This window comes from Nycticebus coucang, chromosome 21 (genome assembly GCF_027406575.1).
Source record: "Nycticebus coucang isolate mNycCou1 chromosome 21, mNycCou1.pri, whole genome shotgun sequence".
NCBI classification, from domain to species: domain Eukaryota; kingdom Metazoa; phylum Chordata; class Mammalia; order Primates; family Lorisidae; genus Nycticebus; species Nycticebus coucang.
Window position 1 is genome coordinate 18,234,790 of NC_069800.1, and position 21,761 is coordinate 18,256,550.

A 21,761-nucleotide genomic window follows, 5' to 3' on the forward strand; every position below is an offset into this window, starting at 1 on the left:
GGCTGGATGGCACATTTAATTCTCTAATAGGGTTCTCAGAGGTATGATCAGGAAAGCACGGGAAATGAGCACCAAATTCAATTTCAAAATACCTGAAAGAAACAGGAGTGTTTACTCTAAGAAGGTCTGGGGAACATGGTAACTACTTTCAAATAGTTTGAGGTGTTCTCATATGGAAGACAGAGTAATTTGGCCCAAGATGTATTAATAGAAACTGCAATGTGGACCAAGGCTGCAAGGAGGCAGATTTGGGGTTTCCTTAAGGAAGAACCATTTTTTTTTTCTTGAGACTGAGTCTCACTTTGTGGCCCTGGGTAGAGGGAGCTGATGTCACAGCTCACAGCAACCTCAAACTCTTGGGCTCAAGCCATGCTCTTGTCTCAGCCTCCCGAGGAGCTGGGACTACAGACTCCCACCACAACGCCTTGCTGATTTTTCTATGTTTAATAGAGTTGGGTCTCACTCTTGCTCAGGCTGGTTTTGAAATCCTGAGCTCAAGCAATCTGCCTGCTTTGTCTTCCCAAAGTGCCAGGATTACAGGTGTGAGCCATCATGTCTGACCAAGGAAGAACACTTTTGTGGACCACCTTGGCAAACCATGAAATCAAGGACTAGTCATGACAGATACTGGGTCATTCTGTCCTGGGAGGTGGTAGGGTAGGGATTACAAGATGGTGTCCATGGGCAAATTTGTTCTTTTGACTTATTTTCTTTAGTTTTGATAGTGTGTTAGGAATTTTGCCCTCATCACTGATATATATATTTTTAAAAGAGTAAAGCTTCTGTACAAAGGTTGTTATCTGCTGCTTTTCTTGAAAAATTGTATTTAATAGATAAATCATGAGCTTCTATTATTTTAGGCAATGATCAGCTGGACAAAAGATCTGCTTTCTCCTTTTGACAAGAGTGAGCACTCTCTGGTTCTCCATTATGCCCTCCCCAACACCCTGGTATGATCTCCATAGAGAGAAAGAAGATAATTTGCTTGAGTTCCTGCTTTGCTTACATCTGGCCCATCTCAATTTGTAAATTCCTTGCCTAGGCTTTCTAGGCTTTCAATTTTTTACCCTTGTTGGACATTGTGATTGACTGGGTTGGAGAGTGGGACGTATTTAGAAGTTGATGGCTTTCAAATTTTCTCTTTTATTTGAAGGATCCCCTCACTCCTCTTTACCCACAATGCCAGGTGAAATCTTATACCAAATCTCAATTTATAAAATATGATAGAGGTGTTATTATAACCTCTACTTCATCATCATACATCTCCCTTGAAATACGAAATAGGATTTTAAGACTGGATGCGGGGGATGGGGGTGCGGAGCAAGATGGCAGCCGAGTAACAGCTTCCTTGCATCTGGGCACCGTGAGTCTGGGGAGATAGGACTCCAGGCATCTCTGGCTGGTGGGATCTGCCTATCATCACCCCTGAGAGGATACAGGGAGTCAGCGAGAGACTTCTGGACCCCAAGAGGAGGACTAAAACAGTGGAAAACCGGCAAGTGGTCGCGTGTGTTCAATCCGTCTAAACCCACCTGCAACTTCCACAGGCACGAGAACTTAAAGAGCAAGAGGAAGTGAAAGGAAAATTAGGGCAAGGAAACAGATAAAAGAAATCACTCATGAGGAAGAATCAGCAGAAAACTCCAGGCAACATGAAGAACCAGTCCAGAACAACCCCGCCAAGGGACCATGAGGTAGCTACTGCAGAGGATTCCACCTATACAGAAATGTTAGGAATGACAGAAAGGGAATTTAGAATACATATGTTGAAAACAATGAAAGAAATGATGGAAACAATGAAGGAAACTGCTAATAAAGTGGAAAATAACCAAAAGGAAATTCAAAAACAGAATCAAATAAGAGATGAATGATATGAAGAATATAAAAAGGACATAGCAGAGCTGAAGGAAATAAAACAGTCAATCAGGGAACTTAAAGATGCAATGGAAAGTATCAGCAACAGGTTAGACCATGCAGAAGAAAGAATTTCAGAGGTAGAAGACAAAGTTTTTGAGATAGCTCAGATAGTAAAAGAGGCAGAAAAGAAGAGAGAGAAAGCAGAACGTTCACTGTCAGAATTATGGGACTTTATGAAGCGTTCCAACATATGAGTTATAGGAATTCCAGAAGGGGAAGAAGAATGCCCCAGAGGAATGGAAGCCATACTAGACAATATTATAAAAGAAAATTTCCCAAATATCACCAAAGATTCTGACACACTGCTTTCAGAGGGATATCGGACCCCAGGTCACCTCAACTCTAACCGAGCTTCTCCAAGACACATTGTGATGAACCTGTCCAAAGTCAAGACAAAAGAAAATATTCTGCAAGCTGCCAGGAGTAAGCGCCAGTTGACCTACAGGGGCAAATCCATCAGAGTGACCGCAGACTTCTCTAATGAAACTTTCCAAGCAAGAAGACAATGGTCATCTACATTTAATCTACTTAAACAGAACAATCTCCAGCCCAGAATTCTGTACCCTGCTAAGCCAAGCTTCAAAATTGACGGAGAAATCAAATCATTTACACATATACAAACATTGAGGAAATTCGCCACAACAAGACCAGCTCTACAGGAAATACTTCAACCTGTTCTGCACACTGACCACCACAATGGATCAGCAGCAAAGTAAGAACTCAGAAATTAAAGGACAGAACCTAACCTCCACACTGATGCAAAAGATAAAACTAAGCAATGGACTATCACAAAATAAGACGAATAGAATACTACCACACTTATCAATTATCTCAATAAATGTTAATGGCTTGAATTCCCCACTGAAGAGACATAGATTGGTTGACTGGATTAAAAAACACAAGCCATCCATCTGCTGTCTGCAAGAAACCCACCTGGCTTCAAAAGACAAATTAAAGCTCCAAGTCAAGGGTTGGAAGACAATTTTTCAGGCAAATGGAACTCAGAAGAAAAGAGGAGTTGCAATCTTATTCTCAGATACATGTGGATTTAAAGCAACTAAAGTCAAAAAAGACAAAGATGGTCACTTTATATTGGTCAAGGGAAAAATACAACAAGAAGACATTTCAATTCTAAATATCTATGCACCCAATTTAAATGCTCCCAGATTCTTGAAACGGACCTTACTCAGTCTGAGCAATATGATATCTGATAATACCATAATAACAGGGGACCTGAACACTCCTCTTACAGAGCTGGACAGATCCTCTAAACAGAAATTAAACAAGGATATAAGAGATTTAAATGAGACCCTAGAACAACTGTGCTTGATAGATGCATATAGAACACTCCACCCCAAAGATAAAGAATATACATTCTTCTCATCACCCCATGGAACATTCTCCAAAATTGATCATATCCTGGGACACAAAACAAATATCAACAGAATCAAAAGAATTGAAATTTTACCTTGTATCTTCTCAGACCATAAGGCACTAAAGGTGGAACTCAACTCTCACAAAAATGCTCGACCCCACCCAAAGGCATGGAAATTAAACAATCTTCTGTTGAATAACAGATGGGTGCAGGAAGAAATAAAACAGGAAATCATTAACTTCCTTGAGCATAACAACAATGAAGACACAAGCTACCAAAACCTGTGGGATACTGCAAAAGCAGTTCTGAGAGGAAAATCCATCGCTTTAGATGCCTACATTCGAAAAACAGAAAGAGAGCACATCAACAATCTCACAAGAGATCTTATGGAATTGGAAAAAGAAGAACAATCTAAGCCTAAACTCAGTAGAAGAAAAGAAATCTCCAAAATCAAATCAGAGATCAATGAAATTGAAAACAAAAGAATCATTCAGAAAATTAATGAAACAAGGAGTTGGTTTTTTGAAAAAATAAATAAAATAGATAAACCATTGGCCAGATTAAAGAGGAATAGAAAAGTAAAATCTCTAGTAACCTCAATCAGAAATGATAAAGGGGAAATAACAACTGATCCCACAGAGATACAAGAGATCATCTCTGAATACTACCAGAAACTCTGTGCCCAGAAATTTGACAATGTGAAAGAAATGGATCAATATTTGGAACCACACCCTCTCCCTAGACTCAGCCAGGAAGAAATAGAGCTCCTGAACAGACCAATTTCAGCACTGAGATCAAAGAAACAATAAAAAATCTTCCAACCAAAAAATGCCCTGGTCCAGATGGCTTCACTCCAGAATTCTATCAAACCTTCAAGGAAGAGCTTATTCCTGTACTGCAGAAATTATTCCAAAAAATTGAGGAAGAAGGAATCTTCCCCAACACATTCTATGAAGCAAACATCACCCTGATACCAAAACCAGGAAAAGACCCAACCAAAAAGGAGAATTTCAGACCAATCTCACTCATGAATATAGACGCAAAAATTCTCAACAAAATCCTAGCCAATAGATTACAGCTTATCATCAAAAAAGTCATTCATCATGATCAAGTAGGCTTCATCCCAGGGATGCAAGGCTGGTTTAACATACGCAAGTCTATAAACGTTATCCACAGTATTAACAGAGGCAAAAATAAAGATCATATGATCCTCTCAATAGATGCAGAAAAAGCATTTGATAAAATCCAGCATCCTTTTCTAATTAGAACACTGAAGAGTATAGGCATAGGTGGCACATTTCTAAAACTGATTGAAGCTATCTATGACAAACCCACAGCCAATATTTTACTGAATGGAGTAAAACTGAAAGCTTTTCCTCTTAGAAGTGGAACCAGACAAGGTTGTCCTCTGTCACCTTTACTATTCAACGTAGTGCTGGAAGTTCTAGCCAATATGATTAGGCAAGACAAGGAAATAAAGGGAATCCAAATGGGAGCAGAGGAGGTCAAACTCTCCCTCTTTGCTGACGACATGATCTTATACTTAGAGAACCCCAAAGACTCAACCACAAGACTCCTAGAAGTCATCAAAAAATACAGTAATGTTTCAGGATATAAAATCAATGTCCACAAGTCAGTAGCCTTTGTGTACACCAATAACAGTCAAGATGAGAAGCTAATTAAGGACACAACTCCCTTCACCATAGTCTCAAAGAAAATGAAATACCTAGGAGTATACCTAACGAAGGAGGTGAAGGACCTCCATAAAGAAAACTATGAAATCCTCAGAAAGGAAATAGCAGAGGATATTAACAAATGGAAGAACATACCATGCTCATGGATGGGAAGAATCAACATTGTTAAAATGTCTATACTTCCCAAAGCAATCTACCTATTCAATGCCATTCCTATCAAAATACCAACATCGTACTTTCAAGATTTGGAAAAAATGATTCTGCATTTTGTATGGAACCGGAAAAAACCCTGTATAGCTAAGGCAGTTCTCTGTAACAAAAATAAAGCTGGGGGCATCAGCATACCAGATTTTAGTCTGTACTACAAAGCCATAGTGGTCAAGACAGAATGGTACTGGCACAAAAACAGAGACATAGACACTTGGAATCAAATTGCAAACCAAGAAATGAAACTAACATCTTACAACCACCTAATCTTCGATAAACCAAACAAGAACATACCTTGGGGGAAAGACTCCCTATTCAATAAATGGTGTTGGGAGAACTGGATGTCTACATGTAAAAGACTGAAACTGGACCCACACCTTTCCCCACTCACAAAAATTGATTCAAGATGGATAAAGGACTTAAATTTAAGGCATGAAACAATAAAAATCCTCCAAGAAAGCATAGGAAAAACACTGGAAGATATTGGCCTGGGGAAAGACTTTATGAAGAAGACTGCCATGGCAATTGCAACAACAACAAAAATAAATAAATGGGACTTCATTCAACTGAAAAGCTTCTGTACAGCTAAGGAGACAATAACCAAAGCAAAGAGACAACCTACACAATGGGAAAGGATATTTGCATATTTTTAATCAGACAAAAGCTTGATAACTAGGATCTATAGAGAACTCAAATTAATCCACATGAAAAAAGCCAACAATCCCTTATATCAATGGGCAAGAGACATGAATAGAACTTTCTCTAAAGACGACAGACGAATGGCTAACAAACACATGAAAAAATGTTCATCATCTCTATATATTAGAGAAATGCAAATCAAAACAACACTGAGATATCATCTAACCCCAGTGAGAATGGCCCACATCACAAAATCTCAAAACTGCAGATGCTGGTGTGGATGTGGAGAGAAGGGAACACTTTTACACTGCTGGTGGGACTGCAAACTAGTACAACCTTTCTGGAAGGAAGTATGGAGAAACCTCAAAGCACTCAAGCTAGACCTCCCATTTGATCCTGCAATCCCATTACTGGGCATCTACCCAGAAGGAAAAAAATCCTTTTATCACAAGGACACTTGTACTAGACTGTTTATTGCAGCTCAATTTACAATCGCCAAAATGTGGAAACAGCCTAAATGCCCACCAACCCAGGAATGGATTAACAAGCTGTGGTATATGTATACCATGGAATACTATTCAGCCATTAAAAAAAATGGAGACTTTACATCCTTCGTATTAACATGGATGGATGTGGAAGACATTATTCTTAGTAAAGCATCACAAGAATGGAGAAGCATGAATCCTATGTACTCAATTTTGATATGAGGACAATTAATGACAATTATGGTCATGGGGGCGAACAGAAAGAGGGAAGGAGGAAGGTGGGTGGGGCCTTGGTGTGTGTCACACTTTATGGGGGCAAGACATGATTGCAAGAGGGACTTTACCTAACAATTGCAATCAGTGTAACCTGGCTTATTGTACCCTCAATGAATCCCCAACAATAAAAAACAACAACAACAACAACAAAAAAAAAAAAGCTTTTTCTGCATCAATTGAGAAAAAAAAAAAAAAAGACTGGGTGCGGTGGCTCATGCCTGTAATCCTAGCACCCTGGGAGGCCGAGGCAGGTGGATAGCTTGGGCTCACGAGTTTGAGACTAGCCTGAGCAAAGTTGAGACCCAGTCCCTACTAACAAAAACTTGAAAAACTGAGGCAAGAGGATCACTTGAGCCCAAGAGTTGGAGGTTGCTGTGAGCTAGGATATCATCGCACTCTACTCAGGGCAACAGCTTGAGATTCTATCTCAAAAAAAAGAAAAAGAAGAAGAAGAAATAGAAGTAGGATTTTAAGGCTCTGCTGAACCCTAAATTTCGAACAATGCAAAATTTGAAATTCTCTTTTAAAAGAAGAGGTTACTAACATATACACAGTAGCTCTTCCAAACACTTTGGAGTATCTGTTTAAAGGAAAACTTCTCAGATGAAAATAAAGACATGTAAAGCAAGGATCACAAATGGGGGGGAATATCTGGTTTCACTCCTGGCTCCCATGTTACCCAGATTAAGACCCGAGGGGATGTTTTAGAGACCTGTGAGTGGACACTCTCCACTGTGTGGATAGAGGCACAAAAGAGCAGAGATGAAATGGTTTGCTCAGGGCAAACACAGTTGGCGGGTGTCACAGCAAGCAGGGTAAGTCAAGAATGAGCTCAGCGTGGTTTCCATCACATTCTTTTCTTCTCCGATAGACAATTATCAAGTCTCTCTCTCCACAATCCTTTTTAATTGCTTTGCTTTTCTTCTGTTGTCTGCGGGGGGCTTTCTCATGTCTGTTATCTGGGGGTGTTCTCATAAACTAACATCCATTAAGACATTCTTGACTTGGGGTGGGCTGGTCTCCTTTTTCAGGGGGAATGGAAAATGGAAAATTGTTTTCTCTTACCTGTTTTCTCTCAGGCAGTAAGTTCTTTATTGCTAAATGGGACATGCTTGCCATAGAGAAGATGGAAAACACAACATTTTCAGTACAGATAATGGCAAACCAATTAGATAAACTCCAGCAACTGGGTTGTTATTCAGACATGGATCTTTTGGTCTAACGGCTGTTTACTCGTTTCTAGACCTGGCTTCACTCTTATCCTCTCCCGAACACACAGGGCTTTGAAATTATTGGAAATAGCAGAAATTCAATTGCACTCGTTTTTAAAATTCCTTTGATATGGATTTGAGAGCATAAAGCTTGTTTATGGATGGAGATGTGATCACAAATATTTCAATAGGCGTCATAAAGGAAAACTGGCTAAAACTAATTTAAAAATGCCCGAAGAGAGTTCTGAAGATTTTGTTTTTTTTCTTCCTGAGGCATCTTGAACTTCAACCCTACCTCTGCCTCACAAGACATTATCTGAGGAATACTCACTGGTTAGAAAGACATACTTATTCTAACCATTCTTCTAAGGCACATTTGTGTTCTCCTTAAGGTAAGTATTGCATAAAACTTATTTTGGAACCATGATTTGAGGAGTGAGAAGTTACATTTTAGACAGATTTTTGAATATTAACAGGAAATTATTTTAAGAGCTCTATTTTTTTGACATCCATGAAAATGTGGTCTTGGATTTCTGTTTTCCTGAATTGGAGGTTAGGGTCTTTCATTGTGGATTATGGCCAGACTTTATCTTTCTCCTTTATATAGTTCCTCAAAATGAAAAAGAGGTGCCAAACCCAGCTTCTCTTCTTGCCATGCCAAACGGAGGCTGTTTCCTCGTGACTTTGCCTGGTGGCTTGCGGGACAAGGTCCTTGGCTGTGAGAAAGTGCCTACTTTGGCTTAAGGTTTTAGTAACTTACAATTCTTATCATTCTGAATCCAAATGTGGCTCTCTGCTTTAAAACACACAGCCCAGCTCAGATAAGGCGGTGTCCAGGTGAAACAAACTTCATGCCACATTTAAGTGTTCATGTGTGCACTGTGAATTTTAATACCCTTTGAGAGAGTGTCCAAAAAATAGATTAGAGGGGCGAAGTGAAGCAGCACTGATGTATCACATCAGAAATAAGGACAAGTAAATAATAAATTACTCTGGCGAAGTGCGGATGAGGTAATTGACTAGGCTGGTCTTCTTTGGACCTCTGAGCCTCTTCCTATATTACCTGCTGCTTCTCTGTCTCCTGTGCAAGGATATCTGGGGAAGATAATGGCTCCCAGTTATCTTCCTCACTTCTAAATCTTGCAGTGCCCTAGGGCTTAGTCCCAACTTCTCTTTTATTTTACTTTTGAGACAAGTCTCACTCTGTTGCCCTGGCATCATCATAGCTCACAGCAACCTCAATTTCTTAGGCTTGAGCAATCCTCTTGCCTCAGCCTCCCAAGTAGCGAGGACTATAGGCACCCACAATGCCCAAGGCGTTTTTCTATTTTTAGCAGAGACAGGGTCTTATTGTTGCTCAGGCTGGTCTCTAACTCCTGAGCTCAAGCAATCCATCTGCCTTGGCCTTCCAGCACGCTGGGATCACAGGCGTGAGCCACTGTGCACGGCCTCCCACACAACTTCTCCCCACCTACACTCCTTTCTTGGGGAATCCAACTAGTCTCCTGGTATCGAATGTTAACAATATGTGGGTGACTCCCAGTTTATATCTCCAACTCTGATCTCGCTCCTAGATGCTTAAGTCCATTGGCTCCTTTCACATCTCCACTTGGATAATTAACATTAAACCTCAAATGTTCACATGCTTAAAACCAAACTCTAACTCCCTTGCCCATGCCTCACCAGCCTGCTCCTCCTGCCATCCTGCCCATCTCCATCCTGTGGTAAGTCAGGTCAACAACTTTGCAGTCATCTCTGCGCACTTTCTCTTTCCTCATCTTATTCGCCAGCAAATTCATCAACAAATTTGAAGGCTCTACCTTTGCAAGATAGCCCCAAACCTGACTTGTTTCTCTCTGTCTCCCACTTGTCTACCTGGACCATGCCATTGGCCTTTCTTTTCTGGAATATTGCGGTCGCTTTGCCCTGAGCTCCCTGGTTTCCAGTTGTTCTCCACCCTGACTTCCACCCATAGTCTATTATGTGGGTCAGAGGCAGAGAAATCCCATTACATTCAGGTCAATTCAAAGGTCTTACCCCAACCTACAATACTGGCCATGGCCTTGTCCCTCTCTGGCTTCATTGCTTCCCCACTTCTTCCTGGCTCCCTCCTTTGCAGACTTACTGGCATTTCTCCTTCTCCTACAACATAACCAGAGAGCCATGGACTCCAGGCCTTTCCCCTCACCACTTCCTCTGCCTGGATTGCCCTTCCTTCAGAGGTTCACATGGATGCCCTTCTTACCTCCTTCAGGTCTACATTTAAATGCCACCTTACCAGAGTAGCCAACCCTGGATGCTTTTTATGAAATAGAAATAGAAACACCCCCCATGGCTGTCTCTGCTCCACTCATCCTGTCACCACTGGTCATGCAACTGCTTGGTCATTGATTTTTTTTTTGGCTGCTTTCCTTCATCCTCATTAGTCTATAAGCTTTCTGGGATGAGCACTTTGTTCTGTTCATTGTTGTATCTCAGTACCCAGAACAGGGCCCATAGTTTGTGCTTTATAAATACTTGCTGAATGACTAAATGGTTTGCTAGCAAGCAAGTAGATTATAGAGTTAAAATGTGACTTTGATATCTTACACAAAATATTCAGTTTTAGAAGATATAACAGAGGAATTTTAGATATATTCTTTTTGCATCTTGGGGAAGATTTGGAAAGAAAGCAGGCCAGGTCAGGAGAAGGTCAGGAGAAGTTTCCCTACAATCATCTAAGATTTTTCCAGGAGGTTCTCCAAGTTTTCCAGCCCACTGTTTGAGTTTCATCTCGTGAGTTAGAAAGATGATACAAATGGCCTCTTTTCTATCCTCCACATTAGGGCTTATTCATAGTCTCCCCAAGAAAGTTAAAACTCCCCAGAGATCTCCAGGCTAGCTGGAGACATGCCTCCCAGAATATCCCTGTTTCTCCTTTAGTAAGCAGAGTAAACAGTAGCCATCATTTGAAAATGTGCTCACGTCTAAGAAAAAACCCAGGCTTACTCATTAGCAGCTTTCCCTGTGCCTTTCTGAAGCTGTAGTAAATAATTCTCCTCTGTTCCCCACAAATAGTTAATTATAGCACCAGCAGCAGCTCTTTGAGGCGGGAAGCCAGGCACATCTGCAATGCCCAGAGGAGATGCTCAGAGTCTTCCCTGCTGCATTCTAAACACAGCCAATTCAGGCAGATGAGTTTTCCCACAGGTTGGGACATGCATGAAGGCACCTCCCTCCCTTCTTTTCCCCTCCCCCATCATATTTCTCCTTCTCCTGACTTGTTCCAAGTCACTCTCAAAAGGCATCGCCCACGCAACAGTTACACCTGCTGACCTCACCAAAGGATGTCTAGAAAATTAATTCGGCCCCTATGTTGGAGGCCAAGTCAGTGCTCCACTTGGGTCTCTCAGCCTTATCACTTGAGCTCAAAATGTGGTCAAGGTCATGTGCCTACAGTTTCGTGTTTCCCCTACCAACTTCAAAGTAATCTCTGGAAGTGGCAGAGAGCCAGGCTGCGTAGAGAGCCCCTGACTTGAGAAGGTGTGCCAACTCTTCAGAAATGGTCAAGGATCAGGTGGTATCCAACCCTCGGTATTCCTTTCATGATTATGTTACATTACATGGTAAAAGGCACTTTGCAGATGTAATTGAGGTTATCATTCTGCTGACCTTAAAGGAGGGAGATTATTTTCATTACCTAGTTGGTGCCAGTGAAATCACCATGAATCTTTAACAGCTGGAGTGGAAGTCAGAGAGATGGGAAATGCAAGAAGGATTTGGGAGGTGTTGCTGACTTGAAGGTGGAGGGAGCCACATGAGAGGAAAGACAGGTGGTCCTAGGAGCAGAAAACAAACCCCAACCAACAGCCCAAAACAGGAACCTCAGCCCTGCAACCCCCAGGCACTGAATTCTGCCAACAGCCTGAATGGATTCTTCCGTAGAATCTTCAGAGAAGAAGGAGCCCTGTCTGGCTAATATCTTGATTTTTAGCCCACTGTGACCCTTCCCAGAGAATCCTGTCATGCAGTGCTGGATTTATAATCTACAGAAATTGATAATAAATTTGTGTTCTTTTAAGCTGCTACATTTGTGGCAATTTGTGATGTAGTAATAGAAACATAAGCACAGGGACAAAGGCTTCACCTGTCTCGCGCACTCCATCTTCCCTTTGGCCCTAGGAGCTAATTCGTATTATCAGCCCATTTTCTAGATGAGGGAACTGAGTCCTCAGAGTTCAAGTACTAGCCTGTGTAAGGTCACAAAGCTGGCCAGGTGCAGAGCACAGCTGTCCGACTCCAGGGCTGATCCCCTACCCTGAGTTCTTCGAGCTTGGTGCTATTGACGTGTGGGGCTGGATGATTCTTCCTTGTGGGGTATGTCTTGTGCCCTCACAATATTTAGGAACATCCCAGGCTGTGACCCATTAGATGCCAGTAATCATCTAATGTGACAATTCATGCATTGTCAAATGTCCCATAGTACCAAAACCACCCCCTGGTGAGAACCAGTGTCCTCTGCATTAAGCCTCACTATCATTGGACTTGAAGAGAAAATGCCTGTTCATGGGTCTGGGAAGAAACTGGAACTTTTTTTACATCTCCAGAAATGCCACTGTCAGCTTGAGCTCTTCCTAAAGGCATTGAAAAGGCTTTTTTGACCTGTGTTGCCAGCCAGGAAATGTGAAGTCGTAAGGTCTGAGTGGGACAGGACTGTGGGCTCCCTGAGTGCTCAGTGTGAGTTGGGCCCCCACGTGCCTTTGGGGCTGATCCCCACATGGAGCTGACTTCCAGAAAATGTGAGTTTTCTGTGAGCTTGCCGCCTTCCTCGAAAACAATGTGAGCAAAGCAGGCGTGCCATCTGTCATACAAACTGTGGTCCCCCACAACGCCACCCCCCAGATTTCCTTCTTGGAGCCATCACACCTTTTCTCCAGCTGCTAAACATGACCCAGAGTTTGTTTCTCACTGAGAATTGCCTTTGGGAGCAGGTGACTTGCCTAAGACTGTGGTCCTTTGCTCCCTTCTAGGGAGTGTCTCCTGCCCAGATCTGGTCTGTAAGGCGGGCATGAAAGCCTGTTCCCTCTGCCTCACATTGGGGTAACTCTGAAGGGCCATCCCTGTGTCCAAGTGTCCCACGGGACTGAGTTGCTGCAGGCACATTCCAGGTCAGCGTGTACCTTTGTCCCATGCTGCCTTCCTCACTCTCCCAGACACCTGCTCACCAGGCCCCAGCTCAGAGTCTGTTTCCAGGATACCCAAGCAAAGACTCCATCTTTGTTTACTTTTTCATAGCGTAATCACCACCTTAGGGATTGAATTTTAAAGCGTGGAAAGTGGAACTTGTACATGGTTAAAATTAACATTGGAAATTCCTTTGGGAAGTTAGAAACCAACATTGCACCTCCATACATCCAGGGTGTAGAATTTCCATTTCACAGTGGAATTTGGTCCTGTCCCACTGTTCCCACAGCAGATGAGGGAGTTGACTTGTGTTTGGGAAATATTTTGTGCACAAAGTAGTATCTTTAAGTGCTGTAGTTGCTCACCCACAAGAGTCGCCAGGGCACTGAGGCGGAGTCTGGTTGCTTAGGGGATGACCTCTTCAGGGCACAAGGGAATGAGCAGGTCAGCAAGCTGGAGAGCCCACCCTTTCCAGCTCCCTCTTCCCTTCTCTGTTTATAACTGAGCTCACTGAATTCACACAGTTACCTCAACTCACGACGTAACTCCACTTCTTATTATGTTATTTTAATTTAGAGAAACTAATATTAATTAGTGAGAGTATATTTTTTAAAGAATCACAAGTTCATCAGCAATATCAATCCTCACTTAGCCTTTTAGTTGAATCAGACTTGATATTAAGAGGGGTTGTGAGTTTTATTTTTTTCTCCATCAGTTATGGCTGTGGGGCCCCCTGGAAGTCACTTACCATCTCAATGGTAAAATTGTGTTTTAAAGCATCAAGGCAAAGGACAGAATCAACGATTCCTTAGACTGCTCCTGCTCTAGCCTTCCCTTCATGCAGAGGAGCAGGGAAAATTAATTGATGAAACACAAATCTGTGACAGAGCAGCACTGTGCAGTGGTTAAGACACCTTACAAACCACGAGACCCCTGGTCCAATGCCTGCCACGAGGAAATGAGGACGTGAAGAAACAGTAGCCACAAATGCTCTCAGGAGTAAGAGTTCTAGAACAATACCATTCTGCTTTTGTATCTGCTATAGTATTAATAATAAAACTTACCAGGCCTGTGTTTCTTACTAGGTGAAATATAATCGAATTTACTTCTTTCTTTTCCTCTAAGGAGGCATTTGGAAGGTAAATTGGAGAATTCCTAAATATTTCTTAGACCAGTATCTCAAAATCTCAAACTTTACTATTTTAGTGATAATAAGAATGAGGGGAAAAAACAGCCTATTCTTTTTCTTTCTTTCTTTCTTTTTTTTGGAGACAGAGTCTTATTTTGTCATGCTGAGTAGAGTGCCCTGGTGTCATAGCTCACAGCAACCTCAGACTCTTGGGCTCCAGTGGTTCTCTTGTCTCAATCTCCTGAGTAGCTGGGACTACAGGTGCCTGCCACAGTGCCCGGCTAATTTTAGAGATGGGATTTGCTCTTGCTCAGGTTGGTTTTGAACTCCTGAGCTCAAGCCATCTGCCTGCCTCAGCCTCCCACAGTGCTAAGATTACAGGTATGAGCCAGCACACCGGACCTATAAAATCCTTCTTAAAAAGGAAAACTATCTAGTTTCTTTTTGCCCAGCCCTCAGGCTGAGATTGTCATGCATTCACTGTGGTGGTAAGTGGAGGATACCCCAAGTTCTGCTAGTTACCCATTGAGGGAAGGTTTGGTCAAGGAGAAAGAGGAGGAAGACATTTTTATCCACAACACCTTTTTTTTTTTTTTTTTTGAGACAGAGTCTCACTATGTTGCCCTGGGTAGAGTGCGGTGGCGTTACAGCTCACAGCAATCTCAAACTCTTGGGCCCAAGCAATTCTCTTGCCTCAGGCTCCCAAGTAGCTGGGACTACAAGGACCCAACACAATGCCTGGCTGTTTTTTGTTTGTAATTGTCATTTTATTTAGCAGGTCCTGGCAGGGCTCGAACCCGCCAGCTTTGGTGTATGTGGCTGGCATCCTACTCACTGAGCTACGGGCGCTGAGCCTTTCCACATTTTTAATTTGAAAGTAGATTTTCCAAAAGGTATTGGTGCTTTTCCTTCTATTCCCTAATTTTAGCCTATATATCAAATAGTTAACTAATACAAATCAAAAGAAAGGAGAGTTTGACCACACTAAATAGATCACCATTGGATTATGTGGATGCTACTGATGGTTATTAGACAAGTGAGTATGTTTGGATGAGAAAGAAGCTACAAAGATACAGCTCCCAAATCTACAGCACCAAGGAAACACACCAGGCATTCTTTGAGATGAGGGAACCCAGGCAAGATTTCCTTTCTTTTTTTTTTTTTTTTGAGACAAAGCCTCAAGTTGTCACTCTGGGTAGAGTGCTATGGTATCACAGCTCACAACAACCTCCAACTCCTGGGCTCAAATGATTCTCCAGCCTCTGCCTCCCAAGTAGTTGGGACTACAGGTGCCCACCACAACGCCTGGCTATTTTTTTTTTTTTTTTTTTTGCAGTTTTGGCCGGGGCTGGGTATGAACCTGCCACCTCTGGCATATGGGGCCGGCACCCTACTCCTTTGAGCCACAGGCACCGCCCACTGGCTAATTTTTGGTTGCAACCATCATTGTTGTTTGGCGGGTCCAGGCTGGATTCGAACCCACCAGCTCAGGTGTATATGGCTGGCGCCTTAGCCGCTTGAGCCACAGGCGCCAAGCCAAAGTGACCAGGCAGGATTTTCTTACACTGATAAGCATTTCTGACTTGTAAAGTTGGAGCAGGTTTAAAAATGATTTTGTAGGCTAGCAAAATTGCTTAGAAAAAGAAATACATGTTTGTAATGCTTAAGTCAAATAATGGCTTCCAACAAATCAAGTTCGGGTTCTTTTTGATTAAATTATCTGGCTTCCTAAGACTAGTGCAGTGTGTGTTGCCTGTAGAATGTGAGTCTTTCATGTTTTTAAAAAGTATTTCATTTTGATTACTCTTTTCCACATGTGCACATATGGTTTACCAGTATTTAGAAACAAATGTTACCTTAAATAAATTTCTTTTCTAGGAGCTTTTCAAGTGCTTGTAAAATGTATGAGGTTTTCATATGTTGACTGGGGACTGCAATTAGGTTTGGGGTCAAGATTTATTGATGCTGCTCTCGAAAAAGTTTAACAAATCTCACAGCGATTCTGAGCAGAGAAAATTTGTTCTTAACTCTGATGTTGAGAAGGCATATTTAGTTTTATTATTTTATCTCTGCATTGGGTTTATTTATTATATCTTCAAATTACTTTAGCTATTAAATCTTTCTAGACCTACTGTCCTTGCTTTGGTGATTGTACCATGACTGCAAATGTGACCAGGAACACAGTGTATTGGGCTTAAAAAATTAAAAACTGTTTCTTCCTGGGATTCTTAGTTGTAAAACTTGGATGTGATGAAATAGCCATTGGTTTCTGTTACCCATAATTAAGAGTGTATCTAATGGAGGGGCTACAGAGACAGCTATACAGTACTTCTGTTTCCTAATGGATATGCATTTTGAGATAGGGATAAAAATATAACATGAGAAAAACCAATACTATTTCATGAATTGAAACCCAGAAGGAAAGTTAGTAATCATTCATTCATTCGGCATTTACTGAGCCTATGCTCAGAAATGTACTATGCAAAGATACTACAGAAATAAACAAGACATCATTTTTGCTTTTTAGCATCTAAATCATGATACTCAGCTGCCTGCTAAACTTTTAGTAGAGAGTATCAGAAAGACAAGAGAACATCTGCAAAATAGTCTACGCCAGAATCTGTGCTGTTAGTGCTTTTCCTGCATAAACAAAGATCCCTTTCTAGTCTTTTCTTCCTCCGTTTTCCCTTAAACATAAACAAGTTTGTTACATGAGAGACAGATATCACAAAAATTTCTGTTCTGAACCCAGAACAAAACAATAAACTATCTTCGTTCTCTTTTTCCTTTTTATTTCTTGGATTGATGGCAGATCTTGGTGGTTTCTTTGGCCAAAAAGCTACTAGGTAGAGCCTTTGCTGAGATCCCTGTTGGCTCAGACCTCCCTGCACTGGGCTTTGCAGCCCCTTTGACAATTCTGTGGTCAGTGAGTGAGAGGGGCAGCTGAGGGGCAGCCAAGTGGCTTGGGCAGCTGGGGCTGCCTGCTCTGTTAAGGCCAGCGTTCAGGAAGACATAATGTTTCAGAGAACAATGGGGCAACTTGCTCTTAAGCTCTTGGTCCACAAAGCCTAATTTGCAACATCTAGGCAAGACAAAAGCCTGAATCAACAATTCTTCTGGCTACTTATTCCTTCCCCTTTTTCTACACTTTTATTTACATTTCTTTTCCAAACCTGTCTAAATGTGCTTGGAAGCCCCAAATTGGGGGTATTCCAACACTAGACGTATTTGCCTTTTTGCTTAACATCTATAAGCCTACAGACTCCTTATATTGCTATTTTTGTATTGTTCATAGACAGTGATTTTTGTCTAGGAATAGTTGCCACTATATTTTGCTATCAACAGATGCCAAAATTAGATGCCATGCAGGAAAGACTCAGGCCTTAATCTAATACTTTGTAAAGAGGAAGTCATCATTAGCTGTTTTTACTTTTTGCAAAGCATTATAAGATTTTTTCTTTTCCTGGAATAAGTGTATTATTGACAAGAATCCCTGACATATAACCTTGATAAGACAGAGAAAAGGCACGTGAGACTTTGTCTTCTTTAGTTTCTCCTCTATTTTCTGTTGGCCTTCACGGGCAAGGCAGATGTTTACCTCCACCAGGTAGAGGCAGTCGGCTTCTAGGGCCCTTAGTATGGATAGTGAGGGGGAAGGAATACCCCTTTGATGGTAATACATAACATTGCAAAGAGAAAGACAAATGATTTAGAATCACCAGTGCCTGATGTTTCCTTCCTTCCTTCCTTCCTTCCTTCCTTCCTTCCTTCCTTCCTTCCTTCCTTCCTTCCTTCCTTCCTTCCTTCCTTCCTTCCTCCCTCCCTCCCTCCTTCCCCTTCCTCCCTTCCTTTCTAGTAATAACCAACCTGTTTCATTTTCTTCTCTTTTGGAAATGTTACTTGGCACTTTAAGAATCAGCATTTCAGAGATCATTTCAAGAAGTGCTAATATGAGAAAATTACAGTCCTAATTAGTGTCTCTGATTCAAATAGTGGTTTTCGAGTCTCACAGTTCTCTTTCCCAGCCAAGCCTTTTGAGCATCTCTTTGCTTTTGCCCGTCAGTTTATTTTGTTTTATTTTTTATGTTTTCAAGAAAGATTTTATTTTTATTTATTTATTTATTTTAAACAATGGTAGTCTCACTAAGTTGCTGTGGCTGGTCTTGAACACGGCCTCATGCTACCCTCCCTCCTCAGCCCTCCAAGCACTGGGATTATTATGGGCTTGAGCCACTGCACCTGGCCTCCTGTTTTTCTCTGAGTAATCTTGGGGCAATTCAACCAATGAGGATTTTAAGAAAATGTACAAATAAAAGGAAACTAATTGGCCATAGAAGGCAAGAATTTGGACAGAGTTGAAGTATAGGAAAAATCAGTGTCACAGCACACCAGAGTGGTCTGTCACAGCACACCAGAGTGGCCTTGGCCCAGTGGTGCCCACCTTGGGTTCGCAGGTGAGACAGACAGATCCCTGTTCAAATGCTGCTGTCCAAAGGTATCCCCAGCCAATGAATCAGTATACCCAGGACAGAAGCTGTTATCACACAGAAAAGAAGGCTTCTCCCCTAAGTAGTGGTATCAGCTTTGACAACAGACCCTTTGGGTGCTTGGCTGTTACTGCAAAAGCAAAGGTAAAGGGGCTTCACAGAGCAGAAAGTCTACTCCAGGGATTGTGAGAACCCCTGGGTTGAGGAGTTAAAGAAAAATGACTGGTGGCCTTTCAGTAGTTTTATTTGCATTCCTAATTAAAGCCCAAAATAAACCTAAGGAAATGTTCACATGAAAAGCCCCACAAGGACGAGTTTCCATCAGCTCAAAAGAAGTCTCATGTGCAAATCCCCAACTCAAATGTCTGACCCACTTTTTCTCAGCCCATCCTGGGAGTTCTGGGGTAGAGGTGGTGCTGGCTTCAACGTACAGAGAGCAACAATGACGCACTTTCCCTCTTAATCATGTCCCCAAGAGAAATCAGAATTTACCCAAATGGATGAGGGAATGGAGATGGTGGGAGATGTGATCACTGCAGTTCCTATTCTGAGAAGCTGGAGTGGAGACACAGGCAGAGGAATCCCTCTGTGGCTAAGAGGATACACTTAGCTGGTTGGCGAAAAGCTGAATTTGGGGCAGTAGGAAATGGGACCTGCAATCCAAGAGTAAGGGAAAGAATGGAGACCACAAAATGTGGGTTGTATGTGTCAAGGAGACAGTTGAGGCAGGAGGGAGAATTGGGGAAGTGCTAGGAAATACAGGATAAGAAGGAAGGCCAAGAGGGTTTGAAGGCTGCACTCATGCGTGGACACTGAGCCCCGCAGCCTGCTGGGAGCGGATCACTTACCGGCCCACTCATTTTCCCATTCACACTATGGGGCATGGCAGCCTCCTCAGAACATGTGGAGTCTCTAGGAGAAACCTTCCATAAAAAGACTCATTAAGCTACTTGGTGTCTTCCTCTCCATCATAGGCCAACAACATGTTTCCAGACAGCCCCACATCCTCATGCAATAATTCCAATAATTCCCTGTGTGTTTTACCCTCAGCCCTATAAAGGGGCCTGGGGTTATTTATTATGCATGAGACAGAGGAGCAAAGAATCCCTGGGCCTCTCTGCCCAGGGTCCATTTGGCCTGTCATTGCCTGGCCCCTCCACACACCCTCAGTGGGCTCAGTGGTGGCAGCAGAGGTTGGGAGGCAGATTTCCAGTGAAAACTCACCCTGGGGTCTCTCTCCAGCTGCTGCCTGTGGTGTAGGCTACGTCTTCTCTTGGCTTTTGCAAGGCCATTGTGATAAAAGTGGTACAGGCCTTCAGCGAAGGGGAGCTGTGGAGGGAAACAGATATAAGGCACGGTTAGCTTCTGGGCTCAACCTGCAAAATGAGCAGGAACTCCCTGGGGTGGGGAGGGAGTGAGAGAACCACAGTCAAGCCTCCCGTCATACTGGACCCTGTCTGCCTATCTCCATCCTCCTTGCCTTCTCCTTGACTTTGCTTAGGCCTGCTTTCTCCTCCCAATTCCCAGGTAACTTCTATTTCCCCCCTTTTTAGTTTCTATGCATCCTCTGATTCCTTTTCCTTTTCTATGGAGCCTTGTCTTTATAGTCATATGCACAGCAGATTCACCTTTCTCCTCTCTTAGACCAGTGTATCGTCTAGTTGCTCCAGCATTATGCTGTGACCTTGTCTCTTGCATCTCAAGCCTTCTCTGTGGGGTCCTGATGCCTATGATCAGCTGAGCATGATGTGAACATCTAACAGTGGTGGGTGCCTATTGGAGGGCAGGCCAGGTTTTCCTCCATCTTCCTATCCCAAGAATCCTTGGAAACAGGGATGAATATCAGAGCCTATTACAGGTGTCACAATAAAGGGAGCCTGCCTTTGACACAGAGACTTTAAGAACCTCAGAGAACCAAAATAGGACTGTCATTTGTTTTATGATCCAAGGTTAACTCAGTGGGGAGGATGTTGATCTGGGAGTCAGGAGGCCTGGATGTGGCTTGTTTATGCTACCATCTAACAGCGTGGCCTTGGGCCAGTTATTCCCCCACTAGATCTTTTTTTCTTAAACACAGAGCCTTGAAGTTCCCAGATCTCTTGTATTTTTGCACGTCTTCCTGTCAAAGAAGATAATGCTGTTTGTGATTCTTAATCTGATTAGTGAATTTAAATAAATCCTTGAAAATTATAGACAAAATAGTGTACATATGTACTTTCTTGGCAAGAGGACACAGGATTTTCGTCAGATTTTCAAAGGACTCCCTAAACCAAAATGCATTTCACTACCAAAGTATTTGTGATTGAAATTTTGAGTGTGCATGTCATCATTTAGTGTTTTAAAGTAAAGAAAAAGGAATGTAGATGATTTGAAAGTAAGGTTTTCCAACACAGCTGGGGTCAATTTGAGATTTTTAGATCAAGCAGAGCCTGAGTGTAGCTCAAATATTTCTTAAAGAACAGTTATTATTATTTTTGTATTTTTAATATAGAATAAATATATGTTAAATCTTGGAAACAGAAAAAACATGAATAGCAAAGTAAAAATTCTTTATATATATTTTCTTTTTTTGGCAGTACTGGAGTTAGGTTATCTTTTTCTGCTTCAGGCCTATCCACTCCTGAGCAAACTATTATTTCTTTAATAGTAACATGAGTTAGTTTTGGATCTTCTTCTTTGCTTACACACACACACTTTCAGAGCCCAGTACATATTATTATGCAAAATGGTTCTTCACTTGTCACTCATCTGTTATCACAAACTCCATTCTCCTTTGTAATAGCTGTCTAGTATTCCATAACATGGACTGCAGCATATGTTACTTACACTTTCCATTACTGATGCATATTAAGATGTTTCCACTTTTTTCTTTTTAAGAAAAAAATTTTTTTTTTTTTATTGTTTGGGATTCATTGAGGGTGCAAAGAATTAGGTTACACTGATTGCATTTGTTAGTCCATTTTTTTTTCTTACATTAAAAAATAATGCTGCATGTTGAGAAGAACTTCAGGAGTGATGGAGTAAGAATCTTCAAAAGTCTATTCTTACATAAAAGCAACTAGAACACTGAAAAAAGGTCCAAAACAACTTTTATAAAATTCTGCAAATTAAAAAAAGGCTTGCAGCAACCTGAGAGGCATTTATTCAAGAAAAATGTTGACTCTCAGTAATAACAGCA

The 21,761-nt window shown here is 41.8% G+C and overlaps 1 protein-coding gene across 1 annotated transcript in view; it reads right to left on the reverse strand.

Annotated features, from left to right (window-relative positions):
- The window catches only part of PCSK2 (proprotein convertase subtilisin/kexin type 2), a 280,892-nt gene that overhangs the window by 224,474 nt on the left and 34,657 nt on the right, over nucleotides 1-21,761 (reverse strand). Inside the window, exon 2 of the mRNA XM_053574440.1 lies at nucleotides 19,808-19,912. Within this exon, the coding sequence (XP_053430415.1) occupies nucleotides 19,808-19,912 (105 nt within the window). The remainder of the gene's footprint in view (nucleotides 1-19,807; nucleotides 19,913-21,761) is intronic.